This window comes from Perca fluviatilis, chromosome 9, assembly GCF_010015445.1.
Source record: "Perca fluviatilis chromosome 9, GENO_Pfluv_1.0, whole genome shotgun sequence".
NCBI lineage: Eukaryota > Metazoa > Chordata > Actinopteri > Perciformes > Percidae > Perca > Perca fluviatilis.
Genome location: NC_053120.1, coordinates 18,317,409 through 18,339,800, shown reverse-complemented (window position 1 = coordinate 18,339,800; position 22,392 = coordinate 18,317,409). Strand labels below are relative to the sequence as shown.

General features: G+C 41.7%; 1 protein-coding gene across 10 annotated transcripts in view; it reads left to right on the top strand.

Moving 5' to 3' along the window:
* Positions 1-6,206: 6,206 nt before the first annotated feature.
* LOC120565382 (ephrin type-B receptor 3-like) overlaps positions 6,207-22,392 on the top strand; it is a 58,905-nt gene continuing 42,719 nt past the window's right edge. For 9 of the 10 annotated variants that reach the window (XM_039811180.1, XM_039811181.1, XM_039811173.1 and 6 more), the window contains exon 1: positions 6,207-6,960. In XM_039811180.1, the coding sequence (XP_039667114.1) occupies positions 6,897-6,960 (64 nt within the window). In that variant the 5' untranslated portion in view covers positions 6,207-6,896. The remainder of the gene's footprint in view (positions 6,961-22,392) is intronic. The other variant, XM_039811176.1, reaches the window with a different exon arrangement.

Genomic DNA, 22,392 nt, shown 5'->3' with positions numbered 1-22,392 from the left:
AACTGAACATGCTATTTTCAAGTCACATGGAAATATTAGCTAATTGAGTTAAGCAACTTGAGCATCAGTTAAGTTATCAGTTTCAGTTTGTGCAACTGAAACATTGGTTGATGATAGGATGAGGCTTTTGTTGTAGCTTAACATCTTTATTTACAGTTACAAGCTTCCTCTGAAGTCAGGAACTGAACCTCCGTTGCCAGAGTTGGAAGCAAATGTAATCACTTATCCACCAACTTAACCTCAATACCTGGATTTCCCACCACGTACGTGTGCCTGTCATACTACAGTCTGTTTCTGTACACATTCTCTACGTGATCCTTTCATAGTGCCGAACGGTAATTTCTCTTACTTTTTGTCCACACAGTGTGTAATTTCCATGCCCACGTTGTTTGTCAGCATGTGTGTGCCTGTATGACACCATGATCTTCCTACGTGTATGACTGTGTCTATCTATGACTGCCTGTCTGCCTAAATGTCTGTCGGCACAAAGGCAGCGGGGTCGTGGTGATGGGAGGTTGAGTCATAAATCTGCAGCCACCGTAGACAGTGAAGTATATCTTTTTTCTATTAGTTAGAGAAGGTGCTGAAAGGTGATAGATACTCACCAGAGACAGACAGTAGCTGGTTGTGGCAGAAGTTGGGGTGCTGGTGGTGGTAAGGTAAGAGGAGAGTTGTGTGTGTGTGTGTGTGTGTGTGTGTGGGGGGCACAAGGAGGTGCTGATTTACAGCTGGAAGCGAGACAGTGGATTTGGTGTTGGGTGTGTGTGTTTGTGCTGGTGTGTGCAGAGGGGGTTGGATGATGGTGGTCTTGAGGGGGTTCAGCTGAGGCTGCATTTGTGATCCTGTGTTAAGTGCTCGGTCAGTGGTGAAGGCCTTTAGGATTAGACCCCCACCCCTCCCCACCCCCTGAACTCTTGTAAACAGCCCCCTTCTGTCCCGCACACACACTCTCTCGCATGCACCTCCTCTCTGCATAGATTCCAGCTGTGAGCCTTTGTGAGATTCTCCAGAGCCTCCCACCACCAGCTCCTACAACCAGTACTTTTGCCTGTTCACCCACACACACACACACACACACACACACACACACACACACACACACACACACACACACACACACACACACACACACACACACACACACACACAGACACAGACACAGACATACTAATAGTGCTCACTCACATGTCAAAAGACACTCTAATATAACCAACGGCTCACCATTCCCTTAATATTGCCAGAGTAAAGTGATCCCCTCACACTCACATCACATTAGTGCTGCTATTAGACCATACCCAGACATAAGGACTCTAGGGTGTGTGTGAACTCTGCCAGAGTTTTATGCATGCTAGAGGGAGTGACTGTGTGTTTGTGTTTGCGATTTGTGAGGGAGGAAGGGAAAGAGAAGTGTGTGTCAGAAAAGGTCTTGGGTCTATGTGTGTGTGTGTGTGTGTGTTTTCGTGTTGTGTTTTAAGAGAGAAAGTAGAGACACTGATATCCTGGCATGAGATGAGTGGGAGGAAGGATGGATGAGGTTAGCAAGGGTCTGGCGAGGGCGCAGTAGGTGTAAGCTTGAGAAATTTCCATATGGCAGTAAAATGTCTACCACTTTACTTATCGAGTTTCTAATGTGTGCCAGGTGCTTTTCACGAACACTTAGTGAACCATTTCTCTGTGTCTGTGTGCTGTATATGTGTATGTGTGTTTGTTTTAAGACACATTTGGAACAAATTGTGGACTCCAAACCAGATCAACCACTGCCTCGGGACAATATTGGTTCACAATTTGGTTTCAAAGCAGTTGCATTCAGGAACAGCTAAAATATCTTCTTGTCCTCATTGGGGAGATTATAGGGTAAAGGTAAGTACAATGGTTAGGGTCAGGCATGTTTTGGTTATAGGTAATGGTTACGGTATGGCTTCTAGGAAAAATATATCAATGCATCGTCTCCAGAAATAGGCTATCTGTGTGTGTTGGTGGGTGTTTTCAGCACTCATCTTGACCCGCTACAGTCATTGTCAACGGCTTTATATAAAGTTTTAGTGCTGCTATTCATAGATGAGAAAACTCTCAACCGTCAAACCGGACCCAAATGACACACACTATAAAACGTAGAAAAATAAACCTGCTCTAAACGTTTAGTAAAAACCCAACCATAGGTACCGAAGCACAGAACCGTTGATTTATTAATGTGGATGTTACAGTCATTGGAAAAAGCCCCCACCCAGTGTGTTGGTTTATACCAAGCCCATATTTATGTTTGACGCACTTATTTTTTACATTGGCAAACAAATCTCTGAGACTTACCCCCTGGTAATCTTTTGTTTATCATAGACCAAGATTTTAGCTTTCTTTTTCTCAAACCCTTTAAAGGTGAAACAGACTCCCGACAATAAATCTGTAAAATCTGTTTTCTTTTCTTAGCAAAGTTGCTCTAAAGTCTTTCTACCTCATTTCCTTTTAAGAGCAGTCTTAAGCGTGTAGAAGGAACAGAGGTGGCTGTCGTGAACTCAGTGTGTTTCTGGTTGCCCTTTAATGGCGACCAGGCAGGAGAGCTGGGGCTTCGGTGGTTTTGGCAACAAACGAGACTTCTTTGAAGCCGCCACAGATCCTCTTACCCATGACGCTTCACTCATGAAATGATTTTCCTTTCAAACGGGCTATGTCTACAGGAATTCTTATGGGAATCTGACAACTTTTATGCCCGCAAGACCTACGCCCCAAAACACCTTGACTAATTCTGAGGGAGCTTCAATGCCTTTTTTCCCTCTTTGCTAGTTTCTGAGTATTTTAGCACATCAAGACAAAGATGCTAAAGTTATTGGTCATAGAAAATACAAGAATTAGTCTTTTTTTTGCATGGATATATTTTGACCATGAGATTAAATAAATGAATAAAGTATGTATATATAAATATATAGCATCTAAATATTCATTGTAAAAAAGCAAAATCCTGACAGGTAGTTTTACTGTAAAATCAATCCATAATTTACCAAAAAAGAAAGTTGTCTCACCTCTTCTGAATATGAATATTTTAGAATTTCTAAAGGTACTGTATATATTCACAATAAGAGTCTGTATATGACACCAACAGCGAAGCACTGTTTACAGCACAGTACTGTTGTTAAAATTAGTTATCCTGCTTATAGGAACATCAAAACAACATTGATAATACAGTAATGTTATTGTTAATAAAATGAGTACATTTTCTAGCAGTGTGTTGGCCTAGATGCTGGGCTGCTATATCATTAAACAACTGCAATAATAATCACAGGAGCAGAACAATTGTTTAAAGAAAATGTTGTAAATACACTGTTTATATTACCAGCAGAGGTTATTCTTTCATTATATTTCTTTTCATGTGGTATTTAGGTAGATTTTTGTCTCTTAGCTGATATCTATTCACAATAGGAACAGTGTGGATTAATAGTTAACCTCATAAAATCTTCCTCTTGTCATCTTTATAGTCATTCTAAGAAATATATATCATATTATGTGAACATAAAAGAAGTTTTCAGACACGAGGGAACACAAAGTGAAAACATCCCTTTGAAAAGTCGGCCTGTGAGACCAAGATGGAAAACTTAAACGTGTTTCTCATTCACATGCAGGAGTCCAAGCTTTTCTTCATATTTTATTTCTCTGGTCGCTCCAAAATCCTGAACAGAAAAACTAAAAAGTGAAGGGATGGGATTTAGAGCAGTGCTACAAGTATTTTCAGCCAACTAAATATTAACACTCTGAAAGCAGAAGTACAACACATCAGCAACTCTTTCAAAGTTATGTTTCTGCCATTAAATAAATTCATTCAGTTAAATCTGTATTGGGTTGTATTCTCACTTTAAAAATATTTGTTTTTGACCAATAAAACCAAAGTACTGGAAATATTTATTCTTGATGAATGTCAACATTTCTGCCGTTTCACATTATATCACACTATAAACTAGAGGTAAAAGTCAGTTTTAAAATTATTTGAATATAAATCTAAATAATGACATGAAGTGGGAGTTTTGGTGATGACAAAAGTAAAAACTGCTGATCACTGTAACACTGTTATACAAATTAGCCAAAAGGCACAAGATTACCTTTTTAAACTATTTATTACCAGCCAGTGTGACGGTGGCAACACTGACACATAAAACACAGAGACACACAGCAGAGCACATGGTTACATCGGTCTGCTTGCACCTCTCAGGAAATGGCATCCAATCACCTTTCAACTTTACACTAACAGACCAGTCATTTGGCTTCACTTTGACATTTCACAGGTCTAGTTTCCTCATAAGACACCAACAACTTTTCTTTATTTATGTGCAGAACAGGCGAAACATTCTATTGTATCAACATAATTGTTATTCTCTGCACACAGAATAAAGGAGAAGCAACCTGACGATATACTGCAAATCACTTACATTATCTTTAATACTAATAACTTTATGTGTAGCTCTCCACTTCCTTCTGATCTCCAAATACAGCAGAGAACACATCAATATTCAACATGATTAATAATGTAGTTGACTCCTGCTATATGGTAGCCTAGTATTAATGCTGACTGTGCCTAGTTCAGCTTCTCATAGCCCCTGTCAACTGGCGCTGTTATATATAGCCTATATGTCTGACTTGATTAAATGCATCAGTCGTTTATTACTGAATTAAACAATACAAATTGGACACAGTATTACTCAGCATTTAAGTAAGAGTGGAGATTATAGAAATATTCCCTATACATCAGGGTGTGCCTATATGACCAATGTGATGAGTGATAGGCTTTGTTTTGTCAGCAGCCCTGTAATTCCCCCCACAGATCATAGGATTTTATTTAAGTGACCAAATGGCTATTTCCGTCCACCATGACCCCTTAAACTGAAGCAAACGTATTTATTTTATGTAAATAAAAAATAAATATAAAAGGTTGCCGTTTGGACTGAAATGCATTATTCTTGAATGATTCCCTAACTGTGTTCACTGCTGTTTTGAGAATAGACCGAAGCACTTACTGATACTTACTGATAGAATAAAAAGACTGCAAAGGCAGAGGGATTGAGGAGAAAGGCTGTAAAAGCCTGGTCGTGACAGATTCCTCCATGTTCAAGGAAGAGGGAAAGTAAATTGCGGGTCTATAATCCTGCAAGGAAAAAAAAACACTGCCTGATGTCATTTGCCTGACCAGTTGAGGTAAATGTCTCACTATTATAAATACAAACGAGCGATTTAAATAACTGTGCAGTTTTATGTTCCGCTCAAGTAAGCGTCGCGTCCAGGAAAGTTTTTCTTTAAAAGAAAACTTTGAATCCACGGACTCTTGCATTTGAAATTAGTGGAGAACTTTGATGTTTCTCGTGAGAATATCATTGTTGCTTTAGTCTTAAATTGCATATTTTATTCATCCAAATCTTTTTTTTTTTTTTTTTTAAACGAAGTCTAAAATATAAACGCATTGGATATGATGTCACTATCATACTCACAGAAAAGCTCTAAAAATGCGAGGTGCTTTTTTAATCTAAGGGGTGGGTCCAGTGTCCACCGGAGCTTTTTCTTTCTTTCCTTTTTTTCTCCCAAAATGCGTTAATATTGTTGAGGCCACGCAGTTGAAGGGAGACATTTTTAATCAAAGTATAAAGTCAGCAGAAACTTCCTTTCTCTACTGCTTAGAAACGAAGCGACCCGCAGGGAGGCGCTGTGTGTCCATGTGTGTACATAGGCTGGGAGTCCCAGGAAGGGAAAGGCGGAGTGACACGCTGCATAAAGAAAGATAAAATAGAAGAAAAAAAAATTACCAACATGACAATTAAGCCATTAGTTTAAGTCATGCAAATCCTTGAACATTTCAAGTGACGATATAATTCAAAAATGTTGCGCAAAGTATTCCAAACATATCCCATTATTCTATTTTGGTCACAGAAAGGTTTTAAATCAAGAGTCTGGGAGAGAAGATCGTTTTGTATGCTGTCTTAATTGTGCTGAAACTCTGGGAAGACGTAAACGTGTTCTGAACGCACCCTCGTTTTTAAACAGACAAAGATTTTATTTTGATTATAAATGTAAGACTAAATGATTGTCAAGGTAGACATTTTTTTCAATGCAGCTGCTTCAACCCTAACCCCTCCTCCTGGCGCCCCCCTGGTCTCTCTCTCTCTCTCTCTCTCTCTCTCTCTCTCTCTCTCTCTCTCTCTCTCTCTGTCTCCACTCTGCTGTTATTCCTCCACAATCGTGTGCTTCATTCCAGTGCACAAGCCGAGCGAAGCAGACGGTCCACACTGCAGCCAAAGCTGATAAATTCGCTCAGGGAATAAATCTATATAAACCGCACGGCTGTTTCTTTACAGGAATATCACTTGATCGTGGACTCATGTGAGCGTGCACATGCCAGGCTGGGACTGTACACCATGGCTCTGACACAAGTGCGGCTATCTCTGCCTCTGCTCCTCTGACCACAGAGAAAGTCTTTGGATCTCCTCGCGAAGGCTGTTATATCTTTTCTTTTTTCCCTCCCCATTGACTAACAACGACATATTGCTGGAAATCTTCTCTGGATGGTGACCGCGGACTGGACTACCTGTTTTCAGCTGATTCGCTCAATGCGAGGGGAAGGGACTGGAAGTCTTGCGTCCGCTGCCTTTTCTCTGGTTTAATAAGGCGCGTTGGAGATCACTGAAAATCGAGAAGGGCTGCTGTATTCACACATTTTACACTAAGGGTGTTATTTCCTCCTAACACTCACCTTTACGTGTTTTTGGTGAATGGGGGTAACTCTGGTCCTGGGGGCTTGACACAGCTGGGACTGGGACGGGACTGGGTGCGTGGAGCGTCAAATCACCCAGGATTGTGTTCCCTTCTCTCTCTCGCTCTCTCTCTCTCTCTCGTGGGTCTATTTACATGTCCGACCCGACTGCTTTATGACAATGGATTACTTTCTGCTTTTATGCAGCCTCTTGCTGCCTGTGGTGTCCGCCGTTGAAGGTAAGAAATTTCATCTTCACTTGGTGTTGCGTTGCAGGATGCCTTAAGCGTATTTTTCCTCCATATAAAGCGAGTCAGCACCCATGCCTCTCAGAGGCTGGGCACCGCAGCGCGTGAGGCTCCTGTTTATCTAAATTCTTAATTTTCTACTATTCCCGAATTGAAACTAACCTCTCATTTTCAAAGTGACCATCTGGCTTGTTTTAAGGGATCAGCAATGGCATTATTGGCTTTACGCAGCCAAGCGCTGTGGCCGGTACAGGTTTCAATACACAATTGTAATGCGCGTCAAGGAAAGCTCATCCATTTCAATGGTAGTTGTGTATTCTTTTTTTTGTTTCATCAGCTATTGTCGACAGCTAGTGCTTTCTTCGTCACTTAAAGGAAATTAGCTTCACACTGTATCTCATCGGGGACTCGCGGCTCCAAGACACCCCCCCTCCCCCTCCCAGACACTTTCCCTAAGGTCGGCTGCGTGTATTTTAGGGCTGTATGAGTGTGTGGCCTTTTGACATGTGGACTATTAGTCTGAGGTCAAAGTATACACTTAAAGCAACCCATAATCGTCTATTTTGATATTCAAAAGCTGCTACATGATTTTTCTATTTTCAAAGTTGCTTTGAAACTCAAAAAGTAATTCAGTAAATACAGTCAAGTGAACTGTTATCTCTGTGTAACTTCAGTTTTCGTTTAGTTAATATTTGTTTCCTTAAGTGGCATCGACTGATTATTTACATTTCTGTTTTATAACAGTTGTTTCCAATAACAAAGCCGTCTGTTTAGCTGAATGTTGATGTTTGCCGTGCGTTAAATCGATGGGAAATTCTAGCTGTCATTTTTTTGTCCAGCAGCGAGGTAGTGTCCCACTCTTCTATTATTCATTTCTTACATTATGGGATGTCTCACTCTGCTCTGTTTGGGGAAATAAGAATGAGGAACAGTGGAAATAAGGTTGAAAAGGGCCTAAAGCTTGAACTATGAATGCTGGAGCGCAGGCGAGGTTCCCGCTTGGCTTGTGATGCCAGTAGGAAAGTAGGACAGTGGGCCACAACGCCTTTCTCTCTCTGCTTGTTTCTCGACCTGTCTGCACAATGCCTTAAGAGTTTTTTGTGTTTTTTTTTCGCAAAACATGTGAAATGCGTCTGTCATTGACGTTAAAGGGACCAATAATTTGTCGATGCAATTTTTACTTTGCTTGACAATTATACTTAGCGTCCAAGCTTTGAAATAAAAGGACGCATACAGTGAATGGGCTGCCTATTTCCTAGCTACAGCTCAAACGACGAGAGACGTTGCACTGAAAGGAAACGCTAATTTATTTCACTTCAATTTATACAACAAACACTAAGATAAACGATTTAAAATGAAGGTTATGTTTTGGTGCGTAGCCTATACACTGTGTGCATTTATTCAAGTTCATTTCTCACTTCTTTTTCAGTGTATTGCCCCTAATTTGAGAAAACATCCGTTACAGTCGGTGCTGAGTAAAGATTATACGCTGCTTCTTGAACTCTTCATGCAATTACCAAATCGGACTAAATTGCTTTTTAAACCAGCTACTGTGTTCGCTGCCAGGACCATGGCGTGAAGAAAACACCCGTGAAAAAAACACCCGTGCGTGAAAATAGTGCAATGATTGTCTGATAAGGTTTGCTGTAAACCACTGAATAACAGGGGTGACCGAGGAAGGGTATGATAAGAGTCCCAATACAGAAGTGACTTGACTTAGAGGCAGTCTGATGATGTACTGAATTAATTACCGTCCCGTTCTGTGGACCTAGATGGATGGTATGGCTTTAATTACAACTTTCTAACATCATCTTCAACTGAACAAAATTATTTTGAAACTGGAGTTCTTTATTTTGCTGTAGGGACCCCCCCTGGACCCTTTCAGTGACCCCTGCAGGTCAGCGGACCCCAGCTGGGAGTCTCTGACTTAAAACACATGGCTTGAATGGATGAGTGGATACTTGTTGTGCAGAGAGAGAGAAAGAGAGAGAGAGAGAAAGAGAGAGAGAGAGAGAGAGAGAAAGAAAGAAAGAGAGAAAGAAAGAAAGAGAGAGATAGAGGTGTATTCTAGTAGCGAGTTGGCTGCGCGCAGGCTTGAAGTTGATGTATTTCGTTAGAACAATCTATCCCATACATAAGTGATGCCATAAATTGTACCCGACTGACCTGGCTGGGGGTTTACCAAAGCTTTTAATACAGCCGAGTGATTCATGGCCGCTGCTGGGTCTTCTCTCTGGATATCTGGGTTTATGGCGATTTAGGGAGAAACAAGCGGCCTGGTGGGGAAGTTTCCCTGCCCTCACCGTGCGTCTCTCCGGGTCCCGGGGTCACACAGCCCGGGGAAATGCTCTTAATGAATTCATGTTTTTTTTTCTCTTTTCTCCCTCCTTTTCCTTTTTGTTCACACCTCCTCCTTAAATTGTCATCTAATGACTCAACGCTATCAATCTTGTAAATTTAGTTTGCTTTTCATTATTTAATTATCGGCCTACTGCCTAATACACCCAGGGTTTCGCCCGATTCAGAACTTTCAGTGGCTGCAATCATCAATGCTGAATAATATTCTGAATCTGTTAATAGGCTACACGTTATCTCATTTAACTGTTTGGGTGCGTTTACATAAAAGAATAACCAGGGTTAACGTTATTTTGCGCAGGATTTTGTATTCTTCTAATGGTTGTTTTGTGGCTTTGTTCTAAAAAATAAAATATCCGGGTCACATCTTATGTTATCTGAATCCGGTTTTTTTGGGGGATATGCAAATGTGTTTAATGTGTTAATTGTCTGAGGATCACGACATCATTAGAAAGGGAAATTCGTTAAGTTTTTGGTCAAAATGACAATTAGATTGTTGCAATGCTGGTGAGGTCAGAATATTGAGTGGAGCTCAGTGAGTGTAGGAAAGGCCTTGGCTGTTGAACTGCTGCTATCAGTGTACTGAGGAGACAAATTGCGTCGATGACAGTAGTCTGCAGCGCACAGGCGCTGTGGGTAGTCCTCGGTGTAAATGACTTGTGATGGAGGGAGGAAGCACAGAAACAAAGGCAATAGGCACCATAATGATATTCGGGCAAGCCATCGGTCAGTACACCCAGCTGTGCATCTGAGTTTATTGTCTTTATTTTTGAGACTTTACCAGTATGTAAGCATTAAAAGGAGTTTCAGGTGGACAAACTTACTCCGGGTCCGGATTTAGGTGCCACAAATGAATAGACTTGTGTTCAATGAAAAAGTTTTGCGCGTATTTATTATGACAAAAACGTCAACCCATTATGCTTACACTTTAGCCAAAAGCCCAAAGCTCTTACGACGACTTCCAGTGGAACAACTCTCACCTGGAATCATTTTCTGTCTAAACTGAGACAAATGGGCTTTTATGGTCGCAGCTCAGGGTTCCCCACTCACACTCCATGTTGTTTTTCTTCTATTTATGGCGGTGCATTTCGTGGAGTGATTACGCACAACCAGGACCTTTGAAGCGCACATGTTTATGTTTTTATGTGGGTGAGATCACACCTCCACAGGAGCTTTCCTGTGCCTGTTTGCAGTTGGCACATTTTTCATCTAACTCTCTCCCATGATTTATTCTCCCCTGCTCTTTCTTTAGTAGAGGAGGTCCCCTCGCCATTATCATTATTTTATTGTTAATATTATCACACATTGGCTTTAAAGTGGCAAATCCTAAATTGTGAGGGAGTGGGCTTGCAAATTATGATTTCCGGTTGAAGATCATCAAGCAAAAAATGCCCATACGAAAATATGTTGATTCGAGAATTAAATAAAATTAAATAATCCATCCTGTTTTACTACATGCTATATGATGTAGGGCACAGAGGCAATGTTTCGTCAGAAGTGACAAATAGGCAATGTAAAGTCCGTTACCATAAAATAAAACATGGGTAACCATAAATTGAAGTGATGCGATTTTACTTTATTTTAAAAGAATTGCAAAAATGCTTAACTGAGGTATTTTTTTCACCCTTAATTACGTTCAAATAGCTTATATTATATGTTTGGTATATGTACTCTTTGATATTAATAAAAAAAACAAAAATTTACAAATTCAAATGTTGGCCTTTGTTTATAGGTTTGGGACGGCTGCATCTTGCTGAAACTCAATTAACATGAACGATGAAGGGCGTAATGGGGCCATTTTGTCCGGCACACTTGCTGTCCGAAGGCCTTCATACACCAGACGTTATTTAAGAGCCGCGCAAGCATCAGTCATGTGTGGCCTGAGCAGGACTCACACACAGGACGCTGCTTTGTTAAACTTTACTCCAGGAGCTCCTCTACCCCTTTTACATAACATTCAAAAGCAAATTACTGAACAAATGTATTTAGGCTCACAATTGAAGTGACAAAGGGAACTGTTAGTGGCTCTGTGGTGGCTATTAGGCCTACACAGACCATTCAAGGGCCGAGTGGCAACCTGCTAAAGAGGCGTGTGAATTTGCAAAATAAAAGCAAAGTCAATCTGGCAATTCTACTAATGAATCATTCCCGAGGTGGCATGTCTGTCTGTCTGTCTGCCTGCCTGCCTGCCTGCCTGTCTGTCTGTCTGTCTGTCTGTCTGTCTGTCTGTCTGTCTGTCTGTCTGTCTATCTATCTATCTATCTATCTATCTATCTATCTATCTATCTATCTATCTAATTTAATTAAGAAATAAGATACTGCTGGTAGAGATGTAAATAGATAGTCGCTACGATGCGCACACACAACACAAGAAGTGTTCAAATTGTCAATTTATGCTGTCTTATTGATCGAGTAAATCAGAGCTGCTCAGCCTTTCTAAAACCGCAGAATCAGGTTTGATGCTGAAGACTGCCTAGTTGTCTTCCTGCAGGAAGCAATTAGCAATTCATAAGGATATTTATCAATGTGTCCCCATTGGCTGGGTGAACGATGATTTCACTTCGCATGCAATATTCACTACGGGTTTCCATTAATGATAACAAAAGTAATAATAATAATAATAATAATAATAATACAACTGTATCATTATTATGGTATTATTATAGTTATTGTTATGATAGTATTTCCTGTAAGTAAGAATGTAGGCTTACAAAAAGAAAATAAAGAAATACATTTTGTTTGCAGGGAAATTGTAAATAATTTGACAAAAATATAAATGTATGAATAGAAAAGGTTCCAACATATTATTTTAATATTAATATTAATACTATTATTATTATTAATAACAATAATAATTATTGGTCGACTGTATTTGTGTATATATATATATATATATATATATATATATATATATATATATATATCTGTATATATATTAAAAAATAAATCCAACAAATTATTTTCGCCCATCATGCTGATATTTTCAAACTGTGCTTCTTACTGGTAGTGCATTTGAATTTTTAAATAATAATAATTTCTTGCTTCAGAGTAAAAAAATAGCACAGCAATCCAGATCCATCTCATCATTCACATATATGCACTTATTTCAAAGAATAAATAAATAAAGGAAACCATAAAGGCACTGTCCATCACTCTCAACAGTGTCCTGGTGTATTGACCTCGACAGAGAGCACAGCTAGTCGCTAGGTCACATAGGCAGCAGCCATGTTGAACAGATGTACAGTGACTTAGGTTCAGATTGGCGTAAGGCGCTCAGGAAGAAGGGGGAGTGGATGACGACATGTTGTGAGTTGGGGTGGGATGGTAAGGGGGAGAGCTGTGAGGTGGTGTTTGGGATATGGGGGCAGATTTGGATCAGAGACCACAGAGCAGCAGAGTTGACAGACTTTACAGATGCAGCGGGCCTGCGGGAGCGCTCATGTGCACCGACTGATGGTTCACGGCTCATATGGCGACGGGGAAAGATTCACCGAGCTGGAATTTCACATGTAGGCAAGCAACAGCCGTGTCAGGCCCGCTGGGGCCTTCATACACCAGGAAGTGGACGAAGCAGGGTGGCCGATGAAAATAAGGCAGCAGGGGTGAAAATAGGGGTGTTGTGAACTCAGTTTTGAGTCTTTAGCACTGTACTCTGGAGCATTTATTGAAGATGAGTCAAAATATGACACCGGGGATGTCGTCAAGTCATATTCGTTTTACTGTATTTGTTTAGGGCTTTACAACATACCGGTCATTTCTTGCATAGTTTTGAGAGCTTGCAAAGAAGAATCATAAAGCCAACAGCAAAATGAGATACTGTTAGACAAATATGAGTGTAAGCATTATTATAGTAATACAATATGTTTTGTAGGTTGTTAGTGTTAGTTTACAGTGATCTCTCTACATGTAGTTAAATCTTTATCAGCTATATATTACATACTTATATTGATAAAAATGTCAGTGGCTATGTAATATATGTGCAACAACAACTCTAAGTCAGTAGTGCTAATAATCAAATTAGTTTAGTACAGCTATTCATATGTCACAAATTTAGTTTATGTGACATAACTGTGACCTGAGTATCGCAATCACAGTTAAAGAAACGTGATTGTTTCGAATTTACATTGTAACTTGTCTCTGTTAATTCCATAAAATTGGAGTACAATATTAGTAGTAGAATATTTTCCAAACAATTTCCAAATATGTATGCGGGTATGCAGCTAGGGAGAATGGCTGTTTTTGAATATGGCATTGGTGTGTGCAGTCCATCCTGGCCTCCGACAGAGGGGCCTTGTGGGATGGCAGGTCTTTGACACCTACTGTCGAGAGCAAGCAGGGGAGGGCGAATGTGTCTGGGCCTGCTCACTGCACAGACACACTGCTGGTGTCTGGAGTCAGCCAAGCAGAACAAGGGAGAGAGTCACACAGACACAGGGAGTGAAAGAGAGTGAGAGAAAGAGAGATTTTTCACTCACAGTGTGTTAAATCTCGGGAGTATTAGTGTGTTTGGGAGGTAAGGGGTTGGGGATTGTTTGTGTGTGTATTGCTGGGGGTACAGTATGTTTTGGGATGCCTACTGCTCTCTAACTAAGATGGATTAAATTAGACATAGTCATGCGATGTCATCATAGAGATACATATTAGTCCTTGTCATTTATAAGAACTAAGTTTCCAGTTAAACCTTTTACTTAAAACATTTCTCTTAGAAGTTTTGGACCATTTTCATACCCCAATACAACCTAAACCATTTTAAAATCTTCTTCAGAAACTGTTCATTTCTTGTCATTGGAATGCCCAGAAGATGAACGTTTTATAGCATTTGTGCATGTGTGGGTGTATGATGGGTGTTTCACATTGCTATGCTGACTCAGGCAGGGATGTTCCCCCTCTTTGGTCCTTACTGAACGATATTAATGGCTTTCAAAATACTGATAAAATGTTTGACATAATATTAATGGCCAACAGAGTTGGCGTTTTATAGGCCCTGTCTGCACCGGATGTCCATAAAGTGCAGCTGAAATTACCATGTGTCGAAATGTCCAGATTATGAAGTGAGTTAGGACCTGCTGTGCTTTCCACCCACTCTCAACCCACGTCCTGTGACCCATATCCAGAGGTCATGGGGAGGGGTCTGTTTGGATGAATTTGGAGGGGGCCTACTCCCCAAGGCTAGTCTTGTTCTTTCTCAACAATAGCTGTTCTAACACAATCAAGCTCCAGGGGTTATCCTTTTTCCAGTGGCGAATAAAAATACACTGAAAGAGGATGTGTATATTTGGAGGAACCGACTGTGCAACTTTCCACGACTTGTTGACGTACAAACATTCACACAAACAGACCAGGTCAAAAGCACAGTCGGAGACTGGGTCATAGGTGTTCGCTTGACTTTTTTTTGTCAGCATGGCCAGCCTGCAGACCAAGGCAGATATACTCTTTGCATGGTGGACCTGGAGCAGTTGATGAGAGATGAATGGGAGCCTGCATGGACATTATTGGCCATTATGCCGCTCGTCACTTGGCGAGGACAGAAGAAGCAGGGATATTCGAAGGAACACAGGGTGGAGTTTGTGGGGAGTAGACTTCACGGCCTCCTCCCACCATTTCTTTACGAGCTACAGCCTCTTGTAACAAATTTTGCCAATGAAGCAGAAAGAGATCTTTGATATTCGTCTTTAAAAATTGCCAGTTACAAATCTGTCTGGAGAGTGGACGCCGCTGTAAAACAGTGTGCCTTGAGGGGGAAGAAAGGCCACATCACCTGGTTTGAGCCTTTGTCGGTCTTGTTAAATATAAGAAGAAAAGAAAGATGGGGGAAAATAGGGAGGGGCATTTCTTTTTGGGTTTAACTATAGCTGGTGATGGTGGGACTTTTCGAGGCATAGTGCCCATATCTCCAGGCCTTGTTCCCTTCATGAGCAGGGAATCAGCTAATGTCAATTTTCAAACATTGTAGTGTGTCTGTATGATGATAGGAACAGTTTTAAGAGAAAAGCTGATTTCATGAATGATGTGATGGGCTCAAATGTCCAGTGTAATTAACCATAATGCATGTGTGAGAACAAGAGTTTTTGAACAGTGTACATTTTATGTGTGAGTGTTACTGTTCACTATAGCAGATGGCTGTTATCAGACTTTATTCTGCCCCACTTCTCATCCTTGGTGTCAAAAACACTTGCCACCTGCACTTCAGCTACACTTCAAAAGGCCCGCAGGCATGAGGATGGCTCCCCACTTCTATTAAATATTCCCCCCTTTCCCTTTTGTCTTCTTGAGAACAGCAGCAGGTTTAACCAGACCCCTGCTCTCTTATCAACAGTGCACCAAATTCCCTCTCAACATCTTAAACCCACTCCCTTCTGCACAGCTCACACACGGTGAGTCCAACACATTTCAGTGGTGGCAGCAGCACCAATCACACGTGACCTTTTGTCAAGATATTTACATAATCCCCATGGTTCCACGCTGCAGCCTCCTGGAGGCACTGCCAGCTGTGAGGAGCATTTATTTAACCTCAGTTATCAAGTTGGAACTGAGTTTCGGTGACACAGTGACTTTATGTTTAAGTGAGTGCAATATGTAGAGGACAATGAACGGAAGGTCAAAAATCCTTACTGGCTATTATTAAGGCAAATATTTCATGGGGGCAATCTAGCAAATGTGGAGGTGTTGCTTTTGGTTCTTCAGATTGGCCTAACACCTTACCATTTGGTAGATGGATGGTGGAGGGCTGTAAAGTAGTGCATGTGTGTCACAGATTTACTCATGATGTGTTTTCTCAACAGCAGATAGAGGAAGGGAAGGGAGGCCACCCTGTGGGTTTGCCATCAGCTTCATTCAGTTCACAGAGCTGTTGTTCCACTGTTCCAAGAAAATCTGTTCTCCAGCAGAGTTTCTTCCTTTTGATAGTAAGATGCAATCAACTGCAAATAGTATATTCATTCTATTTGACTTAACTGCAAACTTAGCTGTGGATAAAAATTGTAATTCATATATATCATGTCATTTTAAATATATCTTCAGTGTGCAGATGGTGGTTGTTAGCTGTGATTTTAACATGGATTTGACGAGTGCTGTGATAGACTAATTGCAATGAGCCAGATGAAAGCACTGGACAATATAGGCTGACCCCCTCCCTCTGTGCCAAACAGCTTCTCTTTCCCCTCTCACACCCTATGGCAATCCCTTCTAACCTCACACACACATACACACACACACACTTAACACACATGAATGGTGACAGTTGCTTAATCTCATAGCCATCCACACGCAGGCACGCATTACCTCTGCCCAATACACATGCACACACAAGTCCCCACAAAATCTTTACCCACGCACACATCCACATCCACTCACTCCTCTGCTAATGAATCAATCAGCTGGTTCCATTCATTTCATTGCTGTCAGACCCCATCGATCAGCCCCTTTTTCCCCGTCCCAACAAATCAGCAGGGGAGCTCAGAGATCGAGAGGAGAAGAAGGGGCTTGAAACATCCAGGCAGTTCAAAGACTCCTCATTTCTTATCCGCTTTGGTTCCCTAGAAATATGGTGTTTTGATGGTGTGTAGCAGTGTGTATGTATGTGTGTGAAATAAAAGCGAGAAAAGGGATTAAAAAAAGATCAAGAAGGCAAGACGTCTTCTCCTAGAGTTTATACATGGTACCTGACCTTCCTTTGACCTTAGACTAGTGTGTTAGCACTGTGGACTCGCAACATCACGGGAAGACTGGAGGTAGCAGGTGGCGGACTTCAGCCAGGTGCAAGCTCATGCACTTCCAGGGATGCCCTTTCTTGGCCATGAGGTATAAACTGCCCCACCCATTTGAGCATCTAGCTTGGCTAGGTGAGCGATGTGTATGGTGGGTCCAACTCTCGCCATGCTCCACTCCCACACCTACAGAGTCAAAGTCAGAAAGGTTATTAAAGCCTGTCAAAGCTGGAGCTGTGTGTGTGCGTGAGGCCATGCAGAGCGAGAGAGGCGAGAGAGGGGTTTTCTTTATCAAAAAACACTTAATTCTGTTTATTGGCCAGCCAGTTCATTTCAAAAGGTGTTGAGAGAAGCAACTACGCAGGCCAGAGGTTGCAGGGAGCCAAGGTCGATTATGTTTTGGTTGGGGGGAAAGGAGTGGAGGAGGACAGGTAGGAGGCAGACAGGAGGAACAGTAGGTTCTGAGATTGTGAGATCCATCTAAGCAGAGAAACTGTAATCTCCTGACTTGGATGCTTGCCACCAACCAAGTCTCCACTTCCACACCATGCCACTTCCTCCCAGATACAGGATTGTGCCTGGGAAGAGAGATCCATTGCTTTCCACCAGTACCTTTCACTATATCCTTAACACTCAGTCTCTGTATCTTGTCCACACATACACTCACATTGGTCCAAGATGAAAGGTTGAGGCTTTGATGCAGTCTGGAAGGAATCTGCCAGCGGGGTTTTTAATGAATCTGACAAGCAAGCCAGTGCAGATCGATGAAAACATTGTGCGATGATTTCAAGATGCAATCTAGTGTCAGAATGGTAGAGTCATTGGCAGATGGAACGAAATAATTAGAGTTGAACTTAAGGCAGAGGGAGCGTGTGAGTAAACAGTGAGTGAGTAAACACAAATATATAAATGTTAAACTAGGTTATCAACAGGAACAAAGCACAGAGTCATTTCTCAACATTTGGTTTCTTTTTATAGAGTGGCGATGTTTACCTTTGGTTCAGATGGCCATTGATTTTTATGGATCAGTATATTTTATTGCCATTTGGTTGGATGAAGTCTGAGGTTTTATAACTGCAGTGGTGGTTTATCAGGTACGACTAACTCCGAGGTATTGTGCTAGCCAGACAGCTTGGTGCTCCGGCCTGCCAAATAGGAAGAACCGAAAGGTACAATGCTTTCCACCAAAAAAGCAAAAATCCTCAGACAAAGCCTCCTTTTATAAGCTGTTTACCTTGCCTTTCTTCACCTCCCTGTCACTCTCTTTGGCCTTGTCCCTTTCCCAGCCTTGCTCTCAGTCTATGATCTCTCCACCCCCTCTCTTAAACTGTCATTCTCGTCCTTTGTTCTTTCATCCCATCCTTTTTGTCCATCGTTCTGCCCTCTGCCCCTCGTCAGTTCTCTCTTCTGTGACCGAAGCTTATCACAGTTACAGTAGGTCCTAATTGCAGTATTATTTTCCTTTCCCTGTTATCTCATGTCCTTGTGATATCAAACTCCCAACAGTGACAGTAAGCAGCTAGGAGACGGATGCTATTTACTGCTCAGAGACCCTTTGTTATTGTGTACTACTTGATAAGGTCTTGACTGTCGAGAGGACTTCCCCTATTGTGTATGTAGACAGGGAAGTCTGCAGTTGAAAGGCATTGCAAATGCACATCATCTCCCCTCATTCCACTGACCGAAATTGTTTGTTGACATGACAGGTCTGACATGAACTTTTCTTTCAACATGTCGCCCTTGGCTTTTTACACAAAACATGGTCCTTGCCTGTCAGCTTGGACAATAAAAAAGATTAGTGCAGAAGGAATGGCTGCAAAAAAGAAAGGCAAGAGTGCCTTAGTGGGCTGTAATGCAATATGTTGCTTTAGGAAGGCGACGAGAGGGTGTCTAAGTGGGAGTCGCGTGAGGTGTCTGGGAGCCAAACAGCTTAGAGTGTGAAAACAATCGGCAGAGACATGAAAGTATGAGCGAGAACACACACAGGGGTCAGATAACCCCTGGGCAGATGGGGATGGTCAAGTGAGCAGGGGAGAGAGGTTTTGGGGGGTTGCAATGTTTATGCCACTAGTGTCAGGAAAGGAATACAAAAGCATTACCCCCTGTGCCACTTTTGGCCTCTGTAAATCCCCAGGGGTGCAGGAGCTAAAACGGTGGTGATGATTAGAAATTCAATTGGGCTTGCCATCAATCAGTGCCACCAAGATCGACAGGATCGCTGCCTATTGCCCACCCTTGCAACCAGATTGGGTTTGTGCCTCTTGGGATTCACGCCCTTTTTTCACGCTTTGTTAATTAAGCGACCAAGCTGCCCCTGCACTTACTTATTTATGAATCTTGGCTTCGACCGGTACTGGAGACCACTTGGTCTCCCCTAATTAGTACCTCACTAATGGCCAAGATTCCAGACAATCCATACAATCTCAATGCAGACCGCCGACTCCCATTCTGTCAATGCACACATGGAAGCATAACACCCATTTGACCTTGACGTTACACAACCCAAGTTGTCTGGTGTTGTGTTTCTGTGGTACTGTTTAAAGTGCCCCACATGGGATAATGAGGCAACACTTAAAAAAAATCAATTTCCATCTCCGTCTGTCTAAGTAATTTCTCACCTGTTCATTAACCCAAGAATAGTTCAGCTCGGATGTGTTGAGCATCGACAGTCATTAGATATGGAAGAGAACCTGAAGGAACAGACAACGGGAGGCTCCATGTTGGTGAAATATTAACACTTTCCCAGAGCAGCGAGGGCTTTGCAGTTTTGACGCCGCCATGATTTATTGATATGTGTATCTTCTTTGAAACAGGGGCTTGTTACAAGGAAAAACAACAGATGTATACTGTGGATTTCAAAACCTCTTTTGAATAAATTATGCCAGTAGCATGACATCATTACTATAAATCACAATCTTATAATTACTGTAACTACCAATCAGTCCTGCAAACACCCTGCCCAAAAGCCTTTTTCCCTTCCTTTCAATGAAGTCATTGTTCAGGGTCAGTAAGCCAATCAGCTGTGGCCTTGTGTGGTGCGGTTTGAATCCCATAAACACTGGTCCTGAGTCAGATTTACTGGCCAGCGGCCCTGGGGATTCATTTGTATTCTACCCACTTTGGTTGGTTCAGGGTCAGGACGATGACTAATCAGGTCAGTGCTGATCCACACCCTGTGGTTGGAGCATTACCAACCCCACCTAGCTCACTTGGACCACCAAGAGGTCTGGCCTGTGTGTGTGTTTGTGTCAAAGGTAGATGGAACACATCTGGGTTGGAAACATTCTGATATTTTTGGAACATAGAATTTCTCACATCCCCAGTTGGGGAGAAAAGCAAACTTGCACCTAGCTGTTGTTTATTCCCTTCAGATTGTATCGCCACATGCCACAACAGAAGTGAACCCAGCTGAACACTTGCTAATGGGTGAGCTTAGGCATAAACATTGGGGTTGTTATTTTTTAACTAGCGAAGTTCGCCAGAGGCTGTGTTATAAGGATCGCAATAAGGCAGGTGGGTAGATGGGGAAACTTCTGGGCGCTTAATGAAACAGTTAACTATTGCCTCTCTTGGCCAACTCTGGTGCCAAACAAGATTCCTCTCATTTGTGTTCACTTGAATGTGCAGTTATCCATTTGTACATGTACGTAAAAAATAAATAAATAAATAAAAATAAAACTGTTGCTCCCTTGATTGTAGCTCACCTCAGAAATCTGTAGTCCTGTCTCTTTTTCACTGTGGCACTATTTATACCATCAGCCTCTCTGATAGTCAAATTATCCAGATATGATTATTTCAAAACTGAGTGGGCTGTCAAAACAGCAAAGGTTAATGTATATACTGATTATTGACTGTCCCTTCAACCTGACCTTTTCAACCAATGACCCCTGCAAAAGTATGAACTAAATCCTTGTCTCTTTTAAACTACATAACCATTTTCCCCTTCTGTTTATATACAGTAAATATCATTTTTAATTTATTTTCCTTTTTATCCTGAGCCACCAGACCCCGCATTTGGTTTTCCAGGATGTTTGGCACACCACAGGACACACACACACACACACACACACACACACACACACACACACACACACACACACACACACACATGCATATCCAATTAAGATGGATAGAGTGTGTGTGTGTGTGTGTGTGTGTGTGTGTGTGTGTGTGTAGGTAGTAGTGGTGGTGTGGGGGTTATTGGTGACACCCTGCTCCCTCCTAACTGCCAGCTTTAGTTACACATCAATGAAGGGTGAATAATACATTATCTAGGGTAGCCTATATTACTCCTACATATCCCAAGAGAAAGACAGAGGGATGGAGAGGTAGACACATGACATAATGAGAAATATCTACACTTACTATATCTTCCATTAAGAAAAAACAGGCTAGAAGAAGAAAGAGATTTAACCCAGAGCCCCCCCGATTCCTCCCTAATCAAATTTATCATCCACATCATTCAGCCAAACCATGAAACTTCAACCAACCTCACTTCCTGTTTTGATAGTGTCCCTTTCCTTCTCCCTTGTTCTGGTGTACGATCAGCTTCTGTCTTTTAGATTTATGCGGCTGTTTAGGTACATTAAGGACAACAGGACACCTTCAGATGAAAGAGGAGTCGAGGCATAAACTCTAGGCCAGTCAGCTAGCGTGGGTTTAGTAGACTTGCTGGAGTGTGTGAGGGTCCTTGAGCATGAATCGGTGATGCATGTGGTTCTGTAATCATGGTGTGATTATTTAGACATCCATCTTACTAGGATGGTGACAGGATGAGTTTAGGTTTGTGTATGTGTGTTAGAGAAAGATAGAAAGTTCAGTTTGTCTGTGTGTATCTCGGCCCATGCTGTGTGTGTGAAGCCTCTGCATTTTGGGACTTGCATCCTTGCCAGTCTGTCTGTTTCTGTGCATGTGTATGTGCATATATGTGTGTGCATGTTACTAACCGCTGTATGATTTATTCCTTCTTGCTCTGGTGTTGCTGTCTGGGGCCCTCTGTGTGTCATGCCAATGCGCAGAGGTCTTTATGTAATTGAAGTGGGCCTCTGAAAGCCACCTGCCATATGGAATCCAGCAGCCTTGTCTGTCCATCCGTCAATTTCTTTTAATTGCCCAGAGCCCAGATTCTATGACGTCACCATCGTGATGACGTGAGCGGTTTCTTTATAGGTTAAATACATTAATAAGTAATACGGTTTGGGACCTCACCTATCCCTGACCATGATATTGACCAGATAATGCTAAGCTTGGATGAGAACAGGTAGAGTGTGAATGCTACAGGCTTTAGTCTGGCTGCAACATTCACCGTCCTGATTGTCATCTACCTTTTTGTTTACATTTCCAATAGTCTTTATCCACAATA